This window comes from Procambarus clarkii, chromosome 62 (assembly GCF_040958095.1).
Source record: "Procambarus clarkii isolate CNS0578487 chromosome 62, FALCON_Pclarkii_2.0, whole genome shotgun sequence".
In the NCBI taxonomy this organism is placed as follows: domain Eukaryota; kingdom Metazoa; phylum Arthropoda; class Malacostraca; order Decapoda; family Cambaridae; genus Procambarus; species Procambarus clarkii.
This window is the reverse complement of record NC_091211.1, coordinates 6540999-6568130: the sequence shown is the minus strand read 5'-3', so window position 1 is coordinate 6568130 and position 27132 is coordinate 6540999. Positions and strand designations below refer to the sequence as shown.

The 27132-nt window shown below is 48.8% G+C and overlaps 4 protein-coding genes across 4 annotated transcripts; 1 reads left to right on the top strand and 3 right to left on the bottom strand.

Moving 5' to 3' along the window:
• Nucleotides 1–6270: 6270 nt before the first annotated feature.
• On the top strand, nt 6271–12254 carry LOC138354296 (uncharacterized). The gene is made up of 3 exons (XM_069308445.1): nt 6271–6943; nt 7347–8003; nt 12070–12254. The coding sequence occupies exons 1-3, from the start codon at nt 6271–6273 to the stop codon at nt 12252–12254; spliced, it is 1515 nt and encodes a 504-aa protein (XP_069164546.1).
• Nucleotides 12255–15739: 3485 nt separating this feature from the next.
• Nucleotides 15740–18987, bottom strand: LOC138354295 (GATA zinc finger domain-containing protein 14-like). The gene is made up of 3 exons (XM_069308444.1): nt 18322–18987; nt 17547–17926; nt 15740–16640 (listed from the first exon to the last, which is right to left on the bottom strand). Exons 1-3 carry the CDS (start codon nt 18985–18987, stop codon nt 15740–15742), a joined length of 1947 nt encoding a protein of 648 aa, XP_069164545.1.
• A 934-nt stretch (nt 18988–19921) lies between these two features.
• On the bottom strand, nt 19922–20839 carry LOC138354294 (probable serine/threonine-protein kinase clkA). Its single transcript, XM_069308443.1, has one exon. The coding sequence runs from the start codon at nt 20837–20839 to the stop codon at nt 19922–19924; it is 918 nt and encodes a 305-aa protein (XP_069164544.1).
• A 4336-nt stretch (nt 20840–25175) lies between these two features.
• LOC138354249 (GATA zinc finger domain-containing protein 14-like) lies at nt 25176–26557 on the bottom strand. Its single transcript, XM_069308140.1, has 2 exons — nt 25916–26557; nt 25176–25694 (listed from the first exon to the last, which is right to left on the bottom strand). The coding sequence occupies exons 1-2, from the start codon at nt 26555–26557 to the stop codon at nt 25176–25178; spliced, it is 1161 nt and encodes a 386-aa protein (XP_069164241.1).
• Between the last annotated feature and the right edge of the window lie 575 nt (nt 26558–27132).

Here is a 27132-nt window from a genome sequence, read left to right as displayed (position 1 = left end):
ATCGTAGTAGTTGCGACGGTGTGTATTGTAGTAGTGGCGACGATGTGTATCATAGTGTTGTGATGGTGAGCATCGTAGTGATTGCGACGGTGTGTATCATAGTGGTTGCGACGGTGAGTATTATTGTGGTTGTGACAGTGTGTATCGTAGTGGTTGCGACGGTGAGCATCGTAGTGCTTTCGACGGTGTGTATCGTAGCGGTTGCTACGGTGAGCATCGTAGTGGTTGCGATGGTGTGCATCGTATTGGTTGCGACTGTGTGTGTATCGTAGTGGTGGCGACGGTGTACATCGTAGTGGTTGTGACAGTGTGTATCGCAGCGGTTGCGTCTTTGAGTATCGTAGTGGTTGCGACGGTGTATATCGTAGTGGTTGTGACAGTGTACTCACCTAATTGTACTCACCTAATTGTGCTTGCGGGGGTTGAGCTTTGGCTCTTTGGTCCCGCCTCTCAACTGTCAATCAACTGGTGTACAGATTCCTGAGCCTACTGGGCTCTATCATATCTACATTTGAAACTGTGTATGGAGTCAGCCTCCACCACATCACTTCCTAGTGCATTCCATTTATTAACTACTCTGACACTGAAAAAATTCTTTCTAACGTCTCTGTGGCTCATCTGGTTACTAAGTTTCCACCTGTGTCCCCTTGTTCGTGTCCCACCCGTGCTGAAGAGTTTGTCTTTGTCCACCCTGTCAATTCACCTGAGAATTTTTTAGGTGGTTATCATGTCTCCCCTTACTCTTCTGTTTTCCATGGATGTGATGTTCAGCTCCTTTAGCCATTCCTCGTAGCTCAATCCTCTCAGTTCCGGGACGAGCCTGGTGGCTAAATCTTCTCTAACTTTGTCTTGTGTTTAACTAGGTATGGACTCCAGGCTGGAGCTGCATACTCCAGGATTGGTCTTACATAAGTGGTATACAGGGTTCTGAAAGATTCCTTACACAAGTTTCTAAAGGCAGTTCTTATGTCGGCCAGTCTAGCATATGCCGCTGATGATATTCTTTTGATGTGGGCCTCTGGGGACAGGTTCGGTGTGATATCAACCCCCAGATCCTTCTCTCTATTTGACTCTTGCAGGATTTCCCCTCCCAGATGATACCTTGTGTTCAGCCTCCTGCTCCCTTCGCCTAATTTCATCACCTTACACTTTCCTGAGTTGAACTTTAGCAGCCATTTTCTAGACCATTCCTCCAATTTATCCAGGTCATCCTGTAGTCTCTGTCTATCTTCATCCGTCTTGATTCTTCTCATAATTTTTACATCATCAGCAAACATTGAGAGGAATGAGTCTATACCCTCTGGAAGATCGTTTACATATATTAGAAACAGGATGGGTCCAAGTACTGAGCCCTGTGGGACTCCGCTGGTGACATCTCGCCACTCTGATGTCTCCCCCCTCACCGTTACTCGCTGTTTCCTGTTGCTTAAGTACTCCCTTATTCACTGGAGCACCTTCCCTTTTACTCCTGCCTGTTACTCCAACTTTTTTAACAGCCTTTTATGGGGTACTGTGTCAAAGGCTTTTTGGCAATCCAGGAAAATGCAGTCGGCTCACCCTTCTCTTTCCTGCCTAATTTTCGTTGCCTGGTCATAAAATTCTATTAAACCTGTGAGGCACGATTTACCATCTCTAAACCCATGTTGGTGGTGCGTTACAAAGTTATTTCCCTCCAGATGCTCTACGAGCCTTTTCCTCACGATCTTCTCCATCACCTTGCATGGTATACAAGTTAAGGAAACTGGCCTGTAATTCAGTGCCTCTTGCCTGTCACCCTTTTTGTATATTGGGACCACGTTAGCTGTCTTCCAACTTTCTGGTAAGTCTCCTGTTTCCAGTGACCTGTTATACACCATAGAGAGTGGCACACTTAGTGCTTCTGCACCTTCCTTTAGTATCCATGGTGAGATTCTGTCAGGCCCAACAGCCTTTGTCACATCCAGCTCTAGCAGACACCTTTTGACCTCATCACTGGTGAGGTCAAATTCCTCCAAGGTTGCTTGGTTTGCCGCCTCCTCATTTAGTGCAGGGGCTTCTCCTTGTTCTATTGTGAAGACCTCCTGGAATCTCTTGTTGAGTTCTTCACATACCTCCTTGTCATTCTCTGTGTATCTGTTCTTCCTTTTTCGCAGCTTCATCACTTGCTCCTTCACTGCTGTTTTCCTCCTGATGTGGCTGTGGAGCAGCTTTGGTTGGGTCTTGGCTTTACTCGTGATGTCATTTTCAAACTGTCTCTCTGCTTCCCTCCTCACTTTGAGGTACTCATTTCTGGCCCTCTGGTATCTCTCCCTGCTCTCTGGTGTTCTGATATTTCTGTAGTTTCTCCATGTTCTTTTACTCAGTTGCTTCGCTACCTTGCATTCCTGGTTGAACCATGGGTTTTTCTGTTGTTTTTCGTTTTTCTCCTTTTGGACGGGGATAAACCTGTCTGCAGCTTCCTGGCACTTCTGGGTGACAAAATCCATCATGACCTGCACGTTCTTGTCTCTAAGTTCTGTTTCCCATGGTATTCCCCCGAGGAAGTTCCTCATCTCGTCATATTTTCCTCTTCAGTAATTCAATCTTTTTCCCTCCGCTCCCATCCTTGGATAAGTTATCCCTACCTCCACCAAATACTCAAAGGTCAGTACACTGTGGTCACTCATTCCAATGGGGGCTTCAACTTTGACTTCCCTTATTTCTGACTCATTCAGGGTGAATATCAAGTCGAGTCTAGGTGGTTCATCATTGCCTCTCACTCTTGTGGGTTCCTTGACATGCTGGCTCAGAAAATTCCTTGTTGCCACTTCCAAGAGGAAAATTCCTTGTTGCCGCTCTCCACGTATCGTAGTGGTTGTGACAGTGTGTATCGTAGTGCTTGCGACAGTGTGTATCGTAGTGGTTGAGACTCTGTGTGTATAGTAGTGGTTGCGACGGTACATATCGTAGTGGTTGCAACTGTGTGAATCATAGCGGTTGCGACGGTGATTATCGTAGTGGTTGCGACGGTAAATATCGCAGTAGTTGCGACTGTGTGTGTATCGTAGTGATTGCGACGGTGTGTTTCGTAGTGGTTGCGACGGTGTGTATCGTAGTGGTTGCGGCGGTGTGTATCATAGTGATTGCGAAGGTGTGTATCGTAGTGATTGCGACGGTGTCTTTCGTAGTGGTTACGACGGTGTGCATCGAAGCGGTTGCGACGGTGTGTATCGTAGGGGTTGCGACGGTGTGTATCGTGGTGGTTACGACGGTGTATTTCGTAGTGGTTCTGACGGTGTGTATCGTCGTGGTTGCGACGGTGTGTGTCGTAGTGGTTGCGACGGTGTGTATCGTAGTGATTGCGACGGTGTGTATCGTAGTGGTTGCGACAGTGTGTATCGTAGTAGTTGTGACAGTGTGTATCGTAGTGGTTACGACGGTGTGTATCGTAGTGGTTGCGAAGGTGTGTATCGTAGGGGTTGCGACGGTGTATATCGTAGTGGTTGCAATGGTGTGTGTATCATAGTAGTTGCGACGGTGTGTATCGAAGTGGTTGTGACTGTGTGTATCATAGCGGTTGCGACGGTGTGTATCGAAGTAGTTGCAAGGGTATATATCGTAGTAGTTGCGACTGTGTGTGTATTGTAGCGGTTGCGACGGTGAGTATCGTAGTGGTTGCGACGGTGTGTATCGTAGTATTTGCGACGGTGAGTTTCGAAGTGATTGCGACGATGTGTATCGTAGTGGTTGCCACAATGTGTATCGTAGTGATTGCGATGATGTGTATCGTAGTGGTTGCGACGATGTGTATAGTAGATGTTGCGACAGTGTTTATCATAGCGGTTGCGACGGTGTGTATCGTAGTGGCTGCGACGGTATATATCATAGTAGTTGCGAATGTGTGTGTATCGTAGCGGTTGCGACGGTGAGTATCGTAGTGGTTGCGACGGTGTGTATCGTAGTGGTTGCGACGGTGTATGTAGTAGTGATTGCGACGGTGTGTATCGTAGTGTTTGTGACGGTGTGTATCATGGTGGTTGCGACTGTGTGTATCATAGTGGTTGCGACGGTGAGTACTGTTGTGGTTGTGACAGTGTGTATCGTAGTGGTTGCGACGGTGACCATCATAGTGTTGCGACGGTGTGTATCGTAGTGGTTGCGACGGTGAGTATTGTTGTGGTTTAAGAGTGTGTATCGTAGTGGCTGGGACGTTGAGCATCGTAGTTGTTGCGAAGGTGTGTATCGTAGTGGTTGTTACAGTGTGTATCGTAGTGGTTGCGACAGTGTGTGTATTATATTGGTTGCGACAGTGTATATCGTAGTGGTTGTGACAGTGTGTATCACAGTGGTTGCGACTGTGTGTATCGTAGTGGCTGCGACGGTGTATATCGTAGTGGTTGCGACGGTATGTATCGTAGTGGTTGTGACAGTGTGTATTGTAGGGGTTGCGACGGTGTGTATCGTAGTGGTTGCGACTGTGTGTGTATCATAGTGGTTGCTACGGTACATATCATAGTGGTTGCGACTGTGTGCATCGTAGTGGTTGCAACGGTGAGTATCGTAGTGATTGCGACGGTGTGTATCGTAGTGGTTGCGACAGTGAGTATTGTTATGGTTGTGACAGTGTGTATCGTAGTGGTTGCGTCGGTGTATATCGTAGTGGGGCTGACAGTGTGTATCGTAGTGGTTGCGACGGTGTGTATCGTAGTGGTTGCGAAGGTGTGTATCGTAGTGGTTGTTAGAGTGTGTATCGTAATGGTTGTTACAGTGTGTATCGCAGTGGTTGCGACGGTGTGTGTATTGTAGGGGTTGCGACGGTGTATATCGTAGTGGTTGCGATGGTGTGTGTATCATAGTAGTTGCGACGGTGTATATCGTAGTGGTTGCGATGGTGTTTATCGTAGTGGTGGCGACTGTGTGTATCATAGCGGTTGCGACGGTGTGTATCGTAGTAGTTGCAAGGGTATATATCGTAGTAGTTGCGACTGTGTGTGTATTGTTGGGGTTGCGACGGTGAGTATCGTAGTGGTTGCGACGGTGTGTATCGTAGTATTTTCGACGGTGAATTTTGAAGTGATTGCGACGGTGTGTATCGTAGTGATTGCGATGATGTGTATCGTAGTGGTGTCGACGATGTGTATAGTAGATGTTGCGACAGTGTTTATCGTAGTGGTTGCGGCAATGTGCATCATAGCGGTTGCGACGGTGTGTATCGTAGTGGCTGCGACGGTATATATCGTAGTGGTTGCGACTGTGTGTATCGTAGTGATTGTGTCGGTGTGTATCGTAGTGGTTGCGACGGTGTGTATCGTAGCAGTTGCGACGGTGTGTATCGTAGCAGTTGCGACGGGGTGTATAGTAGTGGTTGCGACTGTGTGTGTATCGTAGTGGTTGCGACTGTGTGTGTATCATAGTGGTGGCGACGGTGCGTATCGTAGTGATTGTGACAGTGTGTATCATAGTGGTTGTGACAGTGTGTATCGTAGTAGTTGTGATGGAGTATCGTAGTGGATGCGTTGGTGTGAAATGTAGCGGTTGCAACGGAGTATATCGAAGTGGTTGCGACGGTGTGTATCGTAGTGGCTGTGACGGTGTGTATCGTAGTGGTTGTGACAGAGTGTATCTTAGTGGTTGCGACAGTGTGTACCGTAGTGGCTAAGACGGTGTGTATCGTAGTATTTTCGATGGTGAATTTTGAAGTGATTGCGACGGTGTGTATCGTAGTGATTGCGATGATGTGTATCGTAGTGGTGTCGACGATGTGTATAGTAGATGTTGCGACAGTGTTTATCGTAGTGGTTGCGGCTATGTGCATCATAGCGGTTGCGACGGTGTGTATCGTAGTGGCTGCGACGGTATATATCGTAGTGGTTGCGACTGTGTGTATCGTAGTGGTTGCGACGGTGTGTATCGTAGTGGTTGCGACGGTGTGTATCGTAGCGGTTGCGACGGTGTGTATCGTAGTGGTTGCGACGGTGTGTATCGTAGTGGTTGCGACGGTGTGTATCGTAGTTATTGCGACGGTTTGTATTGTAGTGGTTGCGAAGGTGTGTATCGTAGTGGTTGCGACGGTGTAAATATTAGTGGTTGCGACTGTGTGTGTATTGTAGTGGTTGCGACGGTGTGTATCGTAGTAGTTGCGACTGTGTGTATGGTCGTGGTTGCGACTGTGTATATCGTAGTGGTTGCGACGGTTTGTATTGTAGTGGTTGCGACTGTGTGTGTATCATAGTGGTTGCGACGGTGCGTATCGTAGTGATTGTGACCGTGTGTATCGTAGTGGTTGTGACAGTGTGTATCGTAGTAGTTGTGATGGAGTATCGTAGTGGATGCGTTGGTGTGAAATGTAGCGGTTGCAACGGAGTATATCGAAGTGGTTGCGACGGTGTGTATCGTAGTGGCTGTGACGGTGTGTATCGTAGTGGTTGTGACAGAGTGTATCTTAGTGGTTGCGACGGTGTGTACCGTAGTGGCTGCGACGGTGTGTATCGTAGCGGTTGCGACAGTGTGTATCGTAGTGGTTGCGACGGTGTGTATCGTAGTGGTTGCGACGGTGTGTATCGTAGTGGATGCGACGGTGTGTATGTTAGTGATTGCGACGGTGTGTATCGTAGTGGTTGCGACGGTGTTTATCGTAGCGGTTGCGACGGTGTGTTTCGTAGTGGTTGCGACAATTTGTTTCGTAGTGGTTTAAAGGGTGTGTATCGAAGTTGTTCTGACGGTGTGTATCGTAGTGGTTGCGACGGTGAGTATTGTTGTGGTTGTGACAGTGTGTATCGTCGTGGTTGCGATGGTGAGCATCATAGTGGTTGCGACGATGTGCATCGTAGCGGTTGCTACGGCGTATATTGCAGTGGTTGCGACGGTGTATATCGTAGTGGTTCTGACAGCGTGTATCGTAGTGGTTGCGACTTTGTGTATCATAGTGGTTGCGACGGTGTGTATCGCATTGGTTGTGATAGTGTGTATCGTAGTGGTTGCGATGGTGTGCGTATTGTAGGGGTTATGACGGTGTATATCGTAGTGGTTGCGACTGTTTGTGTATTGTAGGGGTTGCGACGGTGTATATCGTAGTGGTTGCGACGGTGTGTATTGTTGTGGTTGTGACAGCGTGTATCGTAGTGGTTGCGATAGTGAGCATCGTAGTGGTTGCGACGGTGTTTATCGGAGCGGTTGCAACGGCGTGTATCGTTGTGGTTGCGACGGTGTATATCATAGTGGTTGCGACTTTGTGTATCGTAGTGGTTGCGACGGTGTGTATCACAGTGGTTGTGACAGTGTGTATCGTAGTGGTGGCGACGGTACATATCGTAGTGGTTGTGACTGTGTGTATTGTAGGGGTTGCGACTTTGTATATCGTAATGGTTGCGACTGTTTGTGTATTGTAGGGGCTGCGACGGTGTATATCGTAGTGGTTGTGACTGTGTATCGTAGTGGTTGCGACTTTGTTTATCGTAGTGGTTGTGACGGTGTATATCGTAGTGGTTGTGACAGTGTGTATCGTAGTGGTTGCGACGGTGCGTATCGTAGTGATTGTGACAGTGGGTATCGTAGTGGTTGTGACAGTGTGTACCGTAGTAGTTGTGATGTTGTGTATCTTAGTGGTTGCGACGGTGTGTATCGTAGCGGCTGCGACGGAGTATGTCGAAGTGGTTACGACGGTGTGTATCGTAGTGGTTGTAACAGTGTGTATCGTAATGGGTGCGACTGTGTGTATCGTAGTGGCTGCGACGGTGTGTATCGTTGTGGTGTCGAAGGTGTGAATCGTAGCGGATGCGACGGTGTGTATCGTAGCGGTTACGACGTTGTGTATCGTAGTGGTTGCGATGGTGTGTATCGTAGTGGTTGCGACGGGGTTTATCGTAGTGGTTGCGACGGTGTGTATCGTAGTGGTTGCGACGGTGTGTATCGTAGTGGGTGCGACAGTGGGTATCGTAGTAATTGCGATGGTATACATCATAGTGGTTGCGACGGTGTGTGTCGTAGTGGTTGCGATGGTGTGTATCGTAGTGATTGCGACGGTGTGTATCGTAGCGGTTGCGACGGTGAGTATCGAAGTGGTTTCCACGGTGTATATCGTAGTGGTTGCGACGGTGTGTATCGTAGTGGTTGTGAGGGTGTGTATCGTAGTAGTTGCGACGGTGTGTATCGTAGTAGTTGCGACGGTGTGTATCGTAGTGGTTTCGACGGTGAGTATTGTTGTGGTTGTGCCAGTGTGTATCGTAGTGGTTGCGATAGTGAGCATCGTAGTGGTTGCGACGGTGTGAATCGTAGTTGTTGCGACAGTTAGTATTGTTGTGGTTGTGACAGTGTGTATCGTAGAGGTTGTGAAGCTGAGCATCATAGTGGTTGCGACGGTGTGTATCGTAGCGGTTGTGACAGTGTGTATCGTAGTGGTAGGGACTGTGTGTGTATCGTAGTGGTTGCGACTGTGTGTGTATTGTAGTGGTTGCGACTGTGTGTGTATCGTAATGATTGCGACGGTGTATATCGTAGCGATTGCGACGGTGTGTATCGTAGTAGTTGCGACGGTGTATATCGTAGTGATTGCGACGGTGTGTATCGTAGTAGTTGTGACGGTGTGTATCGTAGTAGTTGCGACGGTGTGTATCGTAATAGTTGAGACGGTGTGTATCATAGTGGTTTAAACGGTGTGTATCGTAGTGGTTCTGACGGTGTGTATCGTAGTGGTTGAGATGGTATATATCATAGTTGTTGCGACGGAGTGTGTCGTAGTTGTTGCGATGGTTCGTATCGTAGTGATTGCGACGGTGTGTATTGTAGCGGTTGCGACGGTGTGCATCGTAGTAGTTGCGACGGTGTATATCGTAGTGATTGCGACGGTGTATCGTAGTGGTTCTGTCGGTGTGTATCGTATTGGTTGTGACAGTGTGTATCGTAGTGGCTGCGACGGTACATAGCGTAGTGGTGGCGACTGTGTGTATCCTAGTGGTTGTGATGGTGTGTATCGTAGTGGTTGCGACTGTGTGTGTATCGTAGTGGTTGCCATGATACATATCGTAGTGCTTGCGACTGTGTGTATCGTAGTGGATGTGACGGTGTGTATCGTAGTGGTTGCGACGGTGTGTATCGTAGCGGTTGCGACGGGGTGTATCGTAGTGGTTGCGACTGTGTTTGTATCGTAGTGGTTGCGACTGTGTGTGTATCATAGTGGTTGCGACGGTGCATATCGTAGTGATTGTGACTGTGTATCGTAGTGGTTGTGACAGTGTGTATCGTAGTAGTTGTGATGTTGTGTATCTTAGTGGTTGCGATGGTGTGTATCGTAGCGGTTGCGACGGAGTATATCGAAGTGGTTACGACGGTGTGTATCGTAGTGGTTTCGACTGTGTGTATCGTAGTGGCTGCGACGGTGTGTATCGTTGTGGTGTCGGCGGTGTGAATCGTAGCGGTTGCGACGGTTTGTATCGTAGCGGTTGCGACGTTGTGTATCGTAGTGGTTGCGACGGTGTATATCGTAGTGGTTGCGACGGTGTATATCGTAGTGGTTGTGACAGTGTGTATCGTCGTGGTTGTGACAGTGAATATAGTAGTGGTTGCGACTGAGTGTATATCGTAGTGGTTGCGACGATAGATATCGTAGTGGTTGCGACTGTGTGTATCGTAGTGGTTGTGACGGTGTGTATCGTAATGGGTGTGACAGTGTGTATCGTAGTGATTGCGACTGTGTGTATCCAAGTGGTTTTGGCGGTGTGTATCGTAGTGGTTGGGACTGTGTGTGTATCGTAGTGGTTGCAACGGTACGTATCGTAGTGGTTGCGACTTTGAGTATCGTAGTGGTTGCGACGGTGTGTATCGAAGTGGTTTCCACGGTGTATATCGTAGTGGTTGCGACGGTGTGTATCGTAGTGGTTGTGAGGGTGTGTATCGTAGTAGTTGCGACGGTGTGTATCGTAGTAGTTGCGACGGTGTGTATCGTAGTGGTTGCGATGGTGAGCATCGTAGTGGTTGCGGCGGTGTATATCGCAGTGGTTTCGACGGTGAGTATTGTTGTGGTTGTGCCAGTGTGTATCGTAGTGGTTGCGATAGTGAGCATCGTAGTGGTTGCGACGGTGTGAATCGTAGTTGTTGCGACAGTTAGTATTGTTGTGGTTGTGACAGTGTGTATCGTAGAGGTTGTGAAGCTGAGCATCATAGTGGTTGCGACGGTGTGTATCGTAGCGGTTGTGATAGTGTGTATCGTAGTGGTTGCGACGGTGTGTGTATTGTAGGGGTTGCGACGGTGTATATCGTAGTGGTTGCGACGGTGTGTATCGTAGCGGTTGTGACAGTGTGTATCGTAGTGGTTGGGACTGTGTGTGTATCGTAGTGGTTGCGACTGTGTGTGTATTGTAGTGGTTGCGACTGTGTGTGTATCGTAATGATTGCGATGGTGTGTATCGTAGCGGTTGCGACGGGGTGTATCGTAGTGGTTGCGATCGTAGTGGTTGTGACTGTGTATCGTAGTGGTTGCGACTTTGTTTATCGTAGTGGTTGCGACGGTGTATATCGTAGTGGTTGTTACAGTGTGTATCGTAGTGGTTGCGACGGTGCGTATCGTAGTGATTGTGACAGTGGGTATCGTAGTGGTTGTGACAGTGTGTAACGTAGTAGTTGTGATGTTGTGTATCGTAGCGGTTGTGACAGTGTGTATCGTAGTGGTTGGGACTGTGTGTGTATCGTAGTGGTTGCGACCGTGTGTGTATTGTAGTGGTTGCGACTGTGTGTGTATCGTTATGATTGCGACGGTGTGTATCGTATCGGTTGCGACAGTGTGTATCGTAGTAGTTGTGACGGTGTATATCGTAGTGATTGCGACGGTGTGTATCGTAGTGGTTGTGACGGTGTGTATCGTAGTAGTTGCGACGGTGTGTATCGTAATAGTTGAGACGGTGTGTATCATAGTGGTTTAAACGGTGTGTATCGTAGTGGTTCTGACGGTGTGTATCGTAGTGGTTGAGATGGTATATATCATAGTTGTTGCGACGGAGTGTGTTGTAGTTGTTGCGATGGTTCGTATCGTAGTGATTGTGACGGTGTGTATTGTAGCGGTTGCGACGGTGTGTATCGTAGTAGTTGCGACGGTGTATATCATAGTGATTGCGACGGTGTATCGTAGTGGTTCTGTCAGTGTGTATCGTAGTGGTTGTGACAGTGTGTATCGTAGTGGCTGCGACGTTGTGTATCGTAGTGGTTGCGACTGTGTGTGTATCGTAGTGGTTGCCATGATACATATCGTAGTGCTTGCGACTGTGTGTATCGTAGTGGATGTGACGGTGTGTTTCGTAGTGGTTGCGAGGGTGTGTATTGTAGCGGTTGAAACGGGGTGTATCGTAGTGGTTGCGACTGTGTTTGAATCGTAGTGGTTGCGACTGTGTGTGTATCATAGTGGTTGCGACGGTGCGTATCGTAGTGATTGTGACTGTGTATCGTAGTGGTTGTGACAGTGTGTATCGTAGTAGTTGTGATGTTGTGTATCTTAGTGGTTGCGATGGTGTGTATCGTAGCGGTTGCGACGGAGTATATCGAAGTGGTTACGACGGTGTGTATCGTAGTGGTTGCGACTGTGTGTATCGTAGTGGCTGCGACTGTGTGTATCGTTGTGGTGTCGACGGTGTGATTCGTAGCGGTTGCGACGGTGTGTATCGTAGCGGTTGCGACGTTGTGTATCGTAGTGGTTGCGAAGGTGTATATCGTAGTGGTTGCGACGGTGTATATCGTAGTGGTTGCGACGATACATATCGTAGTGGTTGCGACTGTGTGTATCGTAGTGGTGGTGACGGTGTGTATCGTAATGGGTGTGACAGTGTGTATCGTAGTGGTTGCGACGTTACCAATCGTAATGGTTGCGACTGTGTGTATCCTAGTGGTTTTGACGGTGTGTATCGTAGTGGTTGGGACTATGTGTGTACCGTAGTGGTTGCAACGGTACGTATCGTAGTGGTTGCGACTTTGAGTATCGTAGTGGATGCGACGGTGTGTATCGCAGTGGTTGTGACAGTGTGAATCGTAGTGGTGGCGACGGTACATATCGTAGTGGTTGTGACTGTGTGTATTGTAGGGGTTGCGACTTTGTATATCGTAGTGGTTGCGACTGTTTGTGTATTGTAGGGGTTGCGACGGTGTATATCGTAGTGGTTGTGACTGTGTATCGTAGTGGTTGCGACTTTGTTTATCGTAGTGGTTGCGACGGTGTATATCGTAGTGGTTGTTACAGTGTGTATCGTAGTGGTTGCGACGGTGCGTATCGTAGTGATTGTGACAGTGGGTATCGTAGTGGTTGTGACAGTGTGTAACGTAGTAGTTGTGATGTTGTGTATCTTAGTGGTTGCGACGGTGTGTATCGTAGCGGCTGCGACGGAGTATATCGAAGTGGTTACGACGGTGTGTATCGTAGTGGTTGTAACAGTGTGTATCGTAATGGTTGCCACTGTGTGTATCGTAGTGGCTGCGACGGTGTGTATCGTTGTGGTGTCGAAGGTGTGAATTGTAGCGGTTGCGACGGTGTGTATCGTAGCGGTTGCGACGTTGTGTATCGTAGTGGTTGCGATGGTATATATCATAGTGGTTGCGACGGTGTGTATCGTAGTGGTTGTGAGGGTGTGTATCGTAGTAGTTGCGACGGTGTGTATCGTAGTAGTTGCGACGGTGTGTATCGTAGTGGTTTCGACGGTGAGTATTGTTGTGGTTGTGCCAGTGTGTATCGTAGTGGTTGCGATAGTGAGCATCGTAGTGGTTGCGACGGTGTGAATCGTAGTTGTTGCGACAGTTAGTATTGTTGTGGTTGTGACAGTGTGTATCGTAGAGGTTGTGAAGCTGAGCATCATAGTGGTTGCGACGGTGTGTATCGTAGCGGTTGTGACAGTGTGTATCGTAGTGGTTGGGACTGTGTGTGTATCGTAGTGGTTGCGACTGTGTGTGTATTGTAGTGGTTGCGACTGTGTGTGTATCGTAATGATTGCGACGGTGTATATCGTAGCGATTGCGATGGTGTGTATCGTAGTAGTTGCGACGGTGTATATCGTAGTGATTGCGACGGTGTGTATCGTAGTGGTTGTGACGGTGTGTATCGTAGTAGTTGCGACGGTGTGTATCGTAATAGTTGAGACGGTGTGTATCATAGTGGTTTAAACGGTGTGTATCGTAGTGGTTCTGACGGTGTGTATCGTAGTGGTTGAGATGGTATATATCATAGTTGTTGCGACGGAGTGTGTCGTAGTTGTTGCGATGGTTCGTATCGTAGTGATTGCGACGGTGTGTATTGTAGCGGTTGCGACGGTGTGCATCGTAGTAGTTGCGACGGTGTATATCGTAGTGATTGCGACGGTGTATCGTAGTGGTTCTGTCGGTGTGTATCGTATTGGTTGTGACAGTGTGTATCGTAGTGGCTGCGACGGTACATAGCGTAGTGGTGGCGACTGTGTGTATCCTAGTGGTTGTGATGGTGTGTATCGTAGTGGTTGCGACTGTGTGTGTATCGTAGTGGTTGCCATGATACATATCGTAGTGCTTGCGACTGTGTGTATCGTAGTGGATGTGACGGTGTGTATCGTAGTGGTTGCGACGGTGTGTATCGTAGCGGTTGCGACGGGGTGTATCGTAGTGGTTGCGACTGTGTTTGTATCGTAGTGGTTGCGACTGTGTGTGTATCATAGTGGTTGCGACGGTGCATATCGTAGTGATTGTGACTGTGTATCGTAGTGGTTGTGACAGTGTGTATCGTAGTAGTTGTGATGTTGTGTATCTTAGTGGTTGCGATGGTGTGTATCGTAGCGGTTGCGACGGAGTATATCGAAGTGGTTACGACGGTGTGTATCGTAGTGGTTGCGACTGTGTGTATCGTAGTGGCTGCGACGGTGTGTATCGTTGTGGTGTCGGCGGTGTGAATCGTAGCGGTTGCGACGGTGTGTATCGTAGCGGTTGCGACGTTGTGTATCGTAGTGGTTGCGACGGAGTATATCGTAGTGGTTGCGACGGTGTATATCGTAGTGGTTGTGACAGTGTGTATCGTCGTGGTTGTGACAGTGTATATAGTAGTGGTTGCGACTGTGTGTATATCGTAGTGGTTGCGACGATAGATATCGTAGTGGTTGCGACTGTGTGTATCGTAGTGGTTGTGACGGTGTGTATCGTAATGGGTGTGACAGTGTGTATCGTAGTGGTTGCGACTGTGTGTATCCAAGTGGTTTTGGCGGTGTGTATCGTAGTGGTTGGGACTGTGTGTGTATCGTAGTGGTTGCAACGGGACGTATCGTAGTGGTTGCGACTTTGAGTATCGTAGTGGTTGCGACGGTGTGTATCGAAGTGGTTTCCACGGTGTATATCGTAGTGGTTGCGACGGTGTGTATCGTAGTGGTTGTGAGGGTGTGTATCGTAGTAGTTGCGACGGTGTGTATCGTAGTAGTTGCGACGGTGTGTATCGTAGTGGTTGCGATGGTGAGCATCGTAGTGGTTGCGGCGGTGTATATCGCAGTGGTTTCGACGGTGAGTATTGTTGTGGTTGTGCCAGTGTGTATCGTAGTGGTTGCGATAGTGAGCATCGTAGTGGTTGCGACGGTGTGAATCGTAGTTGTTGCGACAGTTAGTATTGTTGTGGTTGTGACAGTGTGTATCGTAGAGGTTGTGAAGCTGAGCATCATAGTGGTTGCGACGGTGTGTATCGTAGCGGTTGTGATAGTGTGTATCGTAGTGGTTGCGACGGTGTGTGTATTGTAGGGGTTGCGACGGTGTATATCGTAGTGGTTGCGACGGTGTGTATCGTAGCGGTTGTGACAGTGTGTATCGTAGTGGTTGGGACTGTGTGTGTATCGTAGTGGTTGCGACTGTATGTGTATTGTAGTGGTTGCGACTGTGTGTGTATCGTAATGATTGCGACGGTGTGTATCGTAGCGGTTGCGACGGTGTGTATCGTAGTGGTTGCGACGGTGTGTATCGTAGCGGTTGTGACAATGTGTATCGTAGTGGTTGGGACTGTGTGTGTATCGTAGTGGTTGCGACTGTGTGTGTATTGTAGTGGTTGCGACTGTGTGTGTATCGTAATGATTGCGACGGTGTGTATCGTAGCGGTTGCGACGGTGTGTATCGTAGTAGTTGCGACGGTGTATATCGTAGTGATTGCGACGGTGTGTATCGTAGTGGTTGTGACGGTGTGTATCGTAGTAGTTGCGACGGTGTGTATCGTAATAGTTGAGACGGTGTGTATCATAGTGGTTTAAACGGTGTGTATCGTAGTGGTTCTGACGGTGTGTATCGTAGTGGTTGAGATGGTATATATCATAGTTGTTGCGACGGAGTGTGTTGTAGTTGTTGCGATGGTTCGTATCGTAGTGATTGCGACGGTGTGTATTGTAGCGGTTGCGACGGTGTGTATCGTAGTAGTTGCGACGGTGTATATCATAGTGATTGCGACGGTGTATCGTAGTGGTTCTGTCGGTGTGTATCGTAGTGGTTGTGACAGTGTGTATCGTAGTGGCTGCGACGTTGTGTATCGTAGTGGTTGCGACTGTGTGTGTATCGTAGTGGTTGCCATGATACATATCGTAGTGCTTGCGACTGTGTGTATCGTAGTGGATGTGACGGTGTGTTTCGTAGTGGTTGCGACGGTGTGGATCGTAGCGGTTGCGACGGGGTGTATCGTAGTGGTTGCGACTGTGTTTGAATCGTAGTGGTTGCGACTGTGTGTGTATCATAGTGGTTGCGACGGTGCGTATCGTAGTGATTGTGACTGTGTATCGTAGTGGTTGTGACAGTGTGTATCGTAGTAGTTGTGATGTTGTGTATCTTAGTGGTTGCGATGGTGTGTATCGTAGCGGTTGCGACGGAGTATATCGAAGTGGTTACGACGGTGTGTATCGTAGTGGTTGCGACTGTGTGTATCGTAGTGGCTGCGACTGTGTGTATCGTTGTGGTGTCGACGGTGTGATTCGTAGCGGTTGCGACGGTGTGTATCGTAGTAGTTGCGACGGTGTGTATCGTAGTAGTTGCGACGGTGTGTATCGTAGTAGTTTCGACGGTGAGTATTGTTGTGGTTGTGCCAGTGTGTATCGTAGTGGTTGCGATAGTGAGCATCGTAGTGGTTGCGACGGTGTGAATCGTAGTTGTTGCGACAGTTAGTATTGTTGTGGTTGTGACAGTGTGTATCGTAGAGGTTGTGAAGCTGAGCATCATAGTGGTTGCGACGGTGTGTATCGTAGCGGTTGTGACAGTGTGTATCGTAGTGGTTGGGACTGTGTGTGTATCGTAGTGGTTGCGACTGTGTGTGTATTGTAGTGGTTGCGACTGTGTGTGTATCGTAATGATTGCGACGGTGTATATCGTAGCGATTGCGATGGTGTGTATCGTAGTAGTTGCGACGGTGTATATCGTAGTGATTGCGACGGTGTGTATCGTAGTGGTTGTGACGGTGTGTATCGTAGTAGTTGCGACGGTGTGTATCGTAATAGTTGAGACGGTGTGTATCATAGTGGTTTAAACGGTGTGTATCGTAGTGGTTCTGACGGTGTGTATCGTAGTGGTTGAGATGGTATATATCATAGTTGTTGCGACGGAGTGTGTCGTAGTTGTTGCGATGGTTCGTATCGTAGTGATTGCGACGGTGTGTATTGTAGCGGTTGCGACGGTGTGCATCGTAGTAGTTGCGACGGTGTATATCGTAGTGATTGCGACGGTGTATCGTAGTGGTTCTGTCGGTGTGTATCGTATTGGTTGTGACAGTGTGTATCGTAGTGGCTGCGACGGTACATAGCGTAGTGGTGGCGACTGTGTGTATCCTAGTGGTTGTGATGGTGTGTATCGTAGTGGTTGCGACTGTGTGTGTATCGTAGTGGTTGCCATGATACATATCGTAGTGCTTGCGACTGTGTGTATCGTAGTGGATGTGACGGTGTGTATTGTAGTGGTTGCGACGGTGTGTATCGTAGCGGTTGCGACGGGGTGTATCGTAGTGGTTGCGACTGTGTTTGTATCGTAGTGGTTGCGACTGTGTGTGTATCATAGTGGTTGCGACGGTGCATATCGTAGTGATTGTGACTGTGTATCGTAGTGGTTGTGACAGTGTGTATCGTAGTAGTTGTGATGTTGTGTATCTTAGTGGTTGCGATGGTGTGTATCGTAGCGGTTGCGACGGAGTATATCGAAGTGGTTACGACGGTGTGTATCGTAGTGGTTGCGACTGTGTGTATCGTAGTGGCTGCGACGGTGTGTATCGTTGTGGTGTCGGCGGTGTGAATCGTAGCGGTTGCGACGGTGTGTATCGTAGCGGTTGCGACGTTGTGTATCGTAGTGGTTGCGACGGTGTATATCGTAGTGGTTGCGACGGTGTATATCGTAGTGGTTGTGACAGTGTGTATCGTCGTGGTTGTGACAGTGTATATAGTAGTGGTTGCGACTGTGTGTATATCGTAGTGGTTGCGACGATAGATATCGTAGTGGTTGCGACTGTGTGTATCGTAGTGGTTGTGACGGTGTGTATCGTAATGGGTGTGACAGTGTGTATCGTAGTGGTTGCGACTGTGTGTATCCAAGTGGTTTTGGCGGTGTGTATCGTAGTGGTTGGGACTGTGTGTGTATCGTAGTGGTTGCAAAGGTACGTATCGTAGTGGTTGCGACTTTGAGTACCGTAGTGGTTGCGACGGTGTGTATCGAAGTGGTTTCCACGGTGTATATCGTAGTGGTTGCGACGGTGTGTATCGTAGTGGTTGTGAGGGTGTGTATCGTAGTAGTTGCGACGGTGTGTATCGTAGTAGTTGCGACGGTGTGTATCGTAGTGGTTGCGATGGTGAGCATCGTAGTGGTTGCGGCGGTGTATATCGCAGTGGTTTCGACGGTGAGTATTGTTGTGGTTGTGCCAGTGTGTATCGTAGTGGTTGCGATAGTGAGCATCGTAGTGGTTGCGACGGTAAGAATCGTAGTTGTTGCGACAGTTAGTATTGTTGTGGTTGTGACAGTGTGTATCGTAGAGGTTGTGAAGCTGAGCATCATAGTGGTTGCGACGGTGTGTATCGTAGCGGTTGTGATAGTGTGTATCGTAGTGGTTGCGACGGTGTGTGTATTGTAGGGGTTGCGACGGTGTATATCGTAGTGGTTGCGACGGTGTGTATCGTAGCGGTTGTGACAGTGTGTATCGTAGTGGTTGGGACTGTGTGTGTATCGTAGTGGTTGCGACTGTGTGTGTATTGTAGTGGTGGCGACTGTGTGTGTATCGTAATGATTGCGACGGTGTGTATCGTAGCGGTTGCGACGGTGTGTATCGTAGTGGTTGCGACGGTGTGTATCGTAGCGGTTGTGACAGTGTGTATCGTAGTGGTTGGGACTGTGTGTGTATCGTAGTGGTTGCGACTGTGTGTGTATTGTAGTGGTTGCGACTGTGTGTGTATCGTAATGATTGCGACGGTGTGTATCGTAGCGGTTGCGACGGTGTGTATCGTAGTAGTTGCGACGGTGTATATCGTAGTGATTGCGACGGTGTGTATCGTAGTGGTTGTGACGGTGTGTATCGTAGTAGTTGCGACGGTGTGTATTGTAATAGTTGAGACGGTGTGTATCATAGTGGTTTAAACGGTGTGTATCGTAGTGGTTCTGACGGTGTGTATCGTAGTGGTTGAGATGGTATATATCATAGTTGTTGCGACGGAGTGTGTTGTAGTTGTTGCGATGGTTCGTATCGTAGTGATTGCGACGGTGTGTATTGTAGCGGTTGCGACGGTGTGTATCGTAGTAGTTGCGACGGTGTATATCATAGTGATTGCGACGGTGTATCGTAGTGGTTCTGTCGGTGTGTATCGTAGTGGTTGTGACAGTGTGTATCGTAGTGGCTGCGACGTTGTGTATCGTAGTGGTTGCGACCGTGTGTGTATCGTAGTGGTTGCCATGATACATATCGTAGTGCTTGCGACTGTGTGTATCATAGTGGATGTGACGGTGTGTTTCGTAGTGGTTGCGACGGTGTGTATCGTAGCGGTTGCGACGGGGTGTATCGTAGTGGTTGCGACTGTGTTTGAATCGTAGTGGTTGCGACTGTGTGTGTATCATAGTGGTTGCGACGGTGCGTATCGTAGTGATTGTGACTGTGTATCGTAGTGGTTGTGACAGTGTGTATCGTAGTAGTTGTGATGTTGTGTATCTTAGTGGTTGCGATGGTGTGTATCGTAGCGGTTGCGACGGAGTATATCGAAGTGGTTACGACGGTGTGTATCGTAGTGGTTGCGACTGTGTGTATCGTAGTGGCTGCGACTGTGTGTATCGTTGTGGTGTCGACGGTGTGATTCGTAGCGGTTGCGACGGTGTGTATCGTAGCGGTTGCGACGTTATGTATCGTAGTGGTTGCGAAGGTGTATATCGTAGTGGTTGCGACGGTGTATATCGTAGTGGTTGCGACGATACATATCGTAGTGGTTGCGACTGTGTGTATCGTAGTGGTGGTGACGGTGTGTATCGTAATGGGTGTGACAGTGTGTATCGTAGTGGTTGCGACGTTACCAATCGTAGTGGTTGCGACTGTGTGTATCCTAGTGGTTTTGACGGTGTGTATCGTAGTGGTTGGGACTGTGTGTGTACCGTAGTGGTTGCAACGGTACGTATCGTAGTGGTTGCGACTTTGAGTATCGTAGTGGATGCGACGGTGTGTATCGCAGTGGTTGTGACAGTGTGAATCGTAGTGGTGGCGACGGTACATATCGTAGTGGTTGTGACTGTTTGTATTGTAGGGGTTGCGACTTTGTATATCGTAGCGGTTGCGACTGTTTGTGTATTGTAGGGGTTGCGACGGTGTATATCGTAGTGGATGTGACTGTGTATCGTAGTGGTTGCGACTTTGTTTATCGTAGTGGTTGCGACGGTGTATATCGTAGTGGTTGTTACAGTGTGTATCGTAGTGGTTGCGACGGTGCGTATCGTAGTGATTGTGACAGTGGGTATCGTAGTGGTTGTGACAGTGTGTAACGTAGTAGTTGTGATGTTGTGTATCTTAGTGGTTGCGACGGTGTGTATCGTAGCGGCTGCGACGGAGTATATCGAAGTGGTTACGACGGTGTGTATCGTAGTGGTTGTAACAGTGTGTATCGTAATGGTTGCCACTGTGTGTATCGTAGTGGCTGCGACGGTGTGTATCGTTGTGGTGTCGAAGGTGTGAATTGTAGCGGTTGCGACATTGTGTATCGTAGCGGTTGCGACGTTGTGTATCGTAGTGGTTGCGATGGTGTGTATCGTAGTGGTTACGACGGAGTGTATCGTAGTGGTTGCGACGGGGTTTATCATAGTGGTTGCGACGGTGTGTATCGTAGCGGTTGCGACGGTGTGTATCGTAGTGGGTGCGACGGTGTGTATCGGTTTGGTTGCGATGGTATATATCATAGTGGTTGCGACGGTGTGTGTCGTAGTGGTTGCGATGGTGTGTATCGTAGTGGTTGAGATGGTATATATCATAGTTGTTGCGACGGAGTGTGTCGTAGTTGTTGCGATGGTTCGTATCGTAGTGATTGCGACGGTGTGTATTGTAGCGGTTGCGACGGTGTGCTTCGTAGTAGTTGCGATGGTGTATATCGTAGTGATTGCGACGGTGTATCGTAGTGGTTCTGTCGGTGTGTATCGTAGTGGTTGTGACAGTGTGTATCGTAGTGGCTGCGACGGTACATAGCGTAGTGGTGGCGACTGTGTGTATCCTAGTGGTTGTGACGGTGTGCATCGTAGTGGTTGCGACTGTGTGTGTATCGTAGTGGTTGCCATGATACATATCGTAGTGCTTGCGACTGTGTGTATCGTAGTGGATGTGACGGTGTGTATCGTAGTGGTTGCGACGGTGTGTATCGTAGCGGTTGCGACGGGGTGTATCGTAGTGGTTGCGACTGTGTTTGAATCGTAGTGGTTGCGACTGTGTGTGTATCATAGTGGTTGCGACGGTGCGTATCGTAGTGATTGTGACTGTGTATCGTAGTGGTTGTGACAGTGTGTATCGTAGTAGTTGTGATGTTGTGTATCTTAGTGGTTGCGATGGTGTGTATCGTAGCGGTTGCGACGGAGTATATCGAAGTGGTTACGACAGTGTGTATCGTAGTGGTTGCGACTGTGTGTATCGTAGTGGCTGCGACTGTGTGTATCGTTGTGGTGTCGACGGTGTGATTCGTAGCGGTTGCGACGGTGTGTATCGTAGCGGTTGCGACGTTGTGTATCGTAGTGGTTGCGAAGGTGTATATCGTAGTGGTTGCGACGGTGTATATCGTAGTGGTTGCGACGATACATATCGTAGTGGTTGCGACGGTGCGTATCGAAGTGATTGTGACAGTGGGTATCGTAGTGGTTGTGACAGTGTGTATCGTAGTAGTTGTGATGTTGTGTATCTTAGTGGTTGCGACGGTGTGTATCGAAGTGGTTGCGATGGTGAGCATCGTAGTGGTTGCGGCGGTGTATATCGCAGTGGTTTCGACGGTGAGTATTGTTGTGGTTGTGCCAGTGTGTATCGTAGTGGTTGCGATAGTGAGCATCGTAGTGGTTGCGACGGTAAGAATCGTAGTTGTTGCGACAGTTAGTATTGTTGTGGTTGTGACAGTGTGTATCGTAGAGGTTGTGAAGCTGAGCATCATAGTGGTTGCGACGGTGTGTATCGTAGCGGTTGTGATAGTGTGTATCGTAGTGGTTGCGACGGTGTGTGTATTGTAGGGGTTGCGACGGTGTATATCGTAGTGGTTGCGACGGTGTGTATCGTAGCGGTTGTGACAGTGTGTATCGTAGTGGTTGGGACTGTGTGTGTATCGTAGTGGTTGCGACTGTGTGTGTATTGTAGTGGTGGCGACTGTGTGTGTATCGTAATGATTGCGACGGTGTGTATCGTAGCGGTTGCGACGGTGTGTATCGTAGTGGTTGCGACGGTGTGTATCGTAGCGGTTGTGACAGTGTGTATCGTAGTGGTTGGGACTGTGTGTGTATCGTAGTGGTTGCGACTGTGTGTGTATTGTAGTGGTTGCGACTGTGTGTGTATCGTAATGATTGCGACGGTGTGTATCGTAGCGGTTGCGACGGTGTGTATCGTAGTAGTTGCGACGGTGTATATCGTAGTGATTGCGACGGTGTGTATCGTAGTGGTTGTGACGGTGTGTATCGTAGTAGTTGCGACGGTGTGTATCGTAATAGTTGAGACGGTGTGTATCATAGTGGTTTAAACGGTGTGTATCGTAGTGGTTCTGACGGTGTGTATCGTAGTGGTTGAGATGGTATATATCATAGTTGTTGCGACGGAGTGTGTTGTAGTTGTTGCGATGGTTCGTATAGTAGTGATTGCGACGGTGTGTATTGTAGCGGTTGCGACGGTGTGTATCGTAGTAGTTGCGACGGTGTATATCATAGTGATTGCGACGGTGTATCGTAGTGGTTCTGTCGGTGTGTATCGTAGTGGTTGTGACAGTGTGTATCGTAGTGGCTGCGACGTTGTGTATCGTAGTGGTTGCGACCGTGTGTGTATCGTAGTGGTTGCCATGATACATATCGTAGTGCTTGCGACTGTGTGTATCGTAGTGGATGTGACGGTGTGTTTCGTAGTGGTTGCGACGGTGTGTATCGTAGCGGTTGCGACGGGGTGTATCGTAGTGGTTGCGACTGTGTTTGAATCGTAGTGGTTGCGACTGTGTGTGTATCATAGTGGTTGCGACGGTGCGTATCGTAGTGATTGTGACTGTGTATCGTAGTGGTTGTGACAGTGTGTATCGTAGTAGTTGTGATGTTGTGTATCTTAGTGGTTGCGATGGTGTGTATCGTAGCGGTTGCGACGGAGTATATCGAAGTGGTTACGACGGTGTGTATCGTAGTGGTTGCGACTGTGTGTATCGTAGTGGCTGCGACTGTGTGTATCGTTGTGGTGTCGACGGTGTGATTCGTAGCGGTTGCGACGGTGTGTATCGTAGCGGTTGCGACGTTGTGTATCGTAGTGGTTGCGAAGGTGTATATCGTAGTGGTTGCGACGGTGTATATCGCAGTGGTTGCGACGATACATATCGTAGTGGTTGCGACTGTGTGTATCGTAGTGGTGGTGACGGTGTGTATCGTAATGGGTGTGACAGTGTGTATCGTAGTGGTTGCGACGTTACCAATCGTAGTGGTTGCGACTGTGTGTATCCTAGTGGTTTTGACGGTGTGTATCGTAGTGGTTGGGACTGTGTGTGTACCGTAGTGGTTGCAACGGTACGTATCGTAGTGGTTGCGACTTTGAGTATCGTAGTGGATGCGACGGTGTGTATCGCAGTGGTTGTGATAGTGTGAATCGTAGTGGTGGCGACGGTACATATCGTAGTGGTTGTGACTGTTTGTATTGTAGGGGTTGCGACTTTGTATATCGTAGCGGTTGCGACTGTTTGTGTATTGTAGGGGTTGCGACGGTGTATATCGTAGTGGATGTGACTGTGTATCGTAGTGGTTGCGACTTTATTTATCGTAGTGGTTGCGACGGTGTATATCGTAGTGGTTGTTACAGTGTGTATCGTAGTGGTTGCGACGGTGCGTATCGTAGTGATTGTGACAGTGGGTATCGTAGTGGTTGTGACAGTGTGTAACGTAGTAGTTGTGATGTTGTGTATCTTAGTGGTTGCGACGGTGTGTATCGTAGCGGCTGCGACGGAGTATATCGAAGTGGTTACGACGGTGTGTATCGTAGTGGTTGTAACAGTGTGTATCGTAATGGTTGCCACTGTGTGTATCGTAGTGGCTGCGACGGTGTGTATCGTTGTGGTGTCGAAGGTGTGAATTGTAGCGGTTGCGACATTGTGTATCGTAGCGGTTGCGACGTTGTGTATCGTAGTGGTTGCGATGGTGTGTATCGTAGTGGTTACGACGGAGTGTATCGTAGTGGTTGCGACGGGGTTTATCGTAGTGGTTGCGACGGTGTGTATCGTAGCGGTTGCGACGGTGTGTATCGTAGTGGGTGCGACGGTGTGTATCGGTTTGGTTGCGATGGTATATATCATAGTGGTTGCGACGGTGTGTGTCGTAGTGGTTGCGATGGTGTGTATCGTAGTGGTTGAGATGGCATATATCATAGTTGTTGCGACGGAGTGTGTCGTAGTTGTTGCGATGGTTCGTATCGTAGTGATTGCGACGGTGTGTATTGTAGCGGTTGCGACGGTGTGCATCGTAGTAGTTGCGATGGTGTATATCGTAGTGATTGCGACGGTGTATCGTAGTGGTTCTGTCGGTGTGTATCGTAGTGGTTGTGACAGTGTGTATCGTAGTGGCTGCGACGGTACATAGCGTAGTGGTGGCGACTGTGTGTATCCTAGTGGTTGTGACGGTGTGCATCGTAGTGGTTGCGACTGTGTGTGTATCGTAGTGGTTGCCATGATACATATCGTAGTGCTTGCGACTGTGTGTATCGTAGTGGATGTGACGGTGTGTATCGTAGTGGTTGCGACGGTGTGTATCGTAGCGGTTGCGACGGGGTGTATCGTAGTGGTTGCGACTGTGTTTGAATCGTAGTGGTTGCGACTGTGTGTGTATCATAGTGGTTGCGACGGTGCGTATCGTAGTGATTGTGACTGTGTATCGTAGTGGTTGTGACAGTGTGTATCGTAGTAGTTGTGATGTTGTGTATCTTAGTGGTTGCGATGGTGTGTATCGTAGCGGTTGCGACGGAGTATATCGAAGTGGTTACGACGGTGTGTATCGTAGTGGTTGCGACTGTGTGTATCGTAGTGGCTGCGACTGTGTGTATCGTTGTGGTGTCGACGGTGTGATTCGTAGCGGTTGCGACGGTGTGTATCGTAGCGGTTGCGACGTTGTGTATCGTAGTGGTTGCGAAGGTGTATATCGTAGTGGTTGCGACGGTGTATATCGTAGTGGTTGCGACGATACATATCGTAGTGGTTGCGACGGTGCGTATCGAAATGATTGTGACAGTGGGTATCGTAGTGGTTGTGACAGTGTGTATCGTAGTAGTTGTGATGTTGTGTATCTTAGTGGTTGCGACGGTGTGTATCGTAGCGGCTGCGACGGAGTATATCGAAGTGGTTACGACGGTGTGTATCGTAGTGGTTGTAACAGTGTGTATCGTAATGGTTGCCACTATGTGTATCGTAGTGGCTGCGACGGTGTGTATCGTTGTGGTGTCGAAGGTGTGAATTGTAGCGGTTGCGACGGTGTGTATCGTAGCGGTTGCGACGTTGTGTATCGTAGTGGTTGCGATGGTGTGTATCGTAGTGGTTACGACGGAGTGTATCGTAGTGGTTGCGACGGGGTTTATCTTAGTGGTTGCGACGGTGTGTATCGTAGCGGTTGCGACGGTGTGTATCGTAGTGGGTGCGACGGTGTGTGTCGTAGTGGTTGCGATGGTATATGTCATAGTGGTTGCGACGGTGTGTGTCGTAGTGGTTGCGATGGTGAGTATCGTAGTGATTGCGACGGTGTGTATCGTAGTGGTTGCGACGGTGTGTATCGAAGTGGTTTCCACGGTGTATATCGTAGTGGTTGCGACGGTGTGTATCGTAGTGGTTGTGAGGGTGTGTATCGTAGTAGTTGCGACGGTGTGTATCGTAGTAGTTGCGACGGTGTGTATCGTAGTGGTTGCGATGGTGAGCATCGTAGTGGTTGCGGCGGTGTGTATCGCAGTGGTTTCGACGGTGAGTATTGTTGTGGTTGTGCCAGTGTGTATCGTAGTGGTTGCGATAGTGAGCATCGTAGTGGTTGCGACGGTGTGAATCGTAGTTGTTGCGACAGTTAGTATTGTTGTGGTTGTGACAGTGTGTATCGTAGAGGTTGTGAAGCTGAGCATCATAGTGGTTGCGACGGTGTGTATCGTAGCGGTAGTGATAGTGTGTATCGTAGTGGTTGCGACGGTGTGTGTATTGCAGGGGTTGCGACGGTGTATATCGTAGTGGTTGCGACGGTGTTTATCGTAGCGGTTGTGACAGTGTGTATCGTAGTGGTTGGGACTGTGTGTGTATCGTAGTGGTTGCGACTGTGTGTGTATTGTAGTGGTTGCGACTGTGTGTGTATCGTAATGATTGCGACGGTGTGTATCGTAGCGGTTGCGACGGTGTGTATCGTAGTAGTTGCGACGGTGTATATCGTAGTGATTGCGACAGTGTGTATCGTAGTGGTTGTGACGGTGTGTATCGTAGTAGTTGCGACAGTGTGTATCGTAATAGTTGAGACGGTATATATCATAGTTGTTGCGACGGAGTGTGTCGTAGTTGTTGCGATGGTTCGTATCGTAGTGATTGCGACGGTGTGTATTGTAGCGGTTGCGACGGTGTGTATCGTAGTAGTTGCGACGGTGTATGTCGTAGAGATTGCGACGGTGTATCGTAGTGGTTCTGTCGGTGTGTATCGTAGTGGTTGTGACAGTGTGTATCGTAGTGGCTGCGACGGTACATAGCGTAGTGGTGGCGACTGTGTGTATCCTAGTGGTTGTGACGGTGTGTATCGTAGTGGTTGCGACTGTGTGTGTATCGTAGTGGTTGCCATGATACATATCGTAGTGCTTGCGACTGTGTGTATCGTAGTGGATGTGACGGTGTGTATCGTAGTGGTTGCGACGGTGTGTATCGTAGCGGTTGCGACGGGGTGTATCGTAGTGGTTGCGACTGTGTTTGAATCGTAGTGGTTGCGACTGTGTGTGTATCATAGTGGTTGCGACGGTGCGTATCGTAGTGATTGTGACTGTGTATCGTAGTGGTTGTGACAGTGTGTATCGTAGTAGTTGTGATGTTGTGTATCTTAGTAGTTGCGATGGTGTGTATCGTAGCAGTTGCGACGGAGTATATCGAAGTGGTTACGACGGTGTGTATCGTAGTGGTTGCGACTGTGTGTATCGTAGTGGCTGCGACTGTGTGTATCGTTGTGGTGTCGACGGTGTGATTCGTAGTGGTTGCGACGGTGTGTATCGTAGCGGTTGCGACGTTGTGTATCGTAGTGGTTGCGAAGGTGTATATCGTAGTGGTTGCGACGGTGTATATCGTAGTGGTTGCGACGATACATATCGTAGTGGTTGCGACTGTGTGTATCGTAGTGGTTGTGACGGTGTATATCGTAACGGGTGTGACAGTGTGTATCGTAGTGGTTGCGACGTTACCAATCGTAGTGGTTGCGACTGAGTGTATCCTAGTGGTTTTGACGGTGTGTATCGTAGTGGTTGGGACTGTGTGTGTACCGTAGTGGTTGCAACGGTACGTATCGTAGTGGTTGCGACTTTGAGTATCG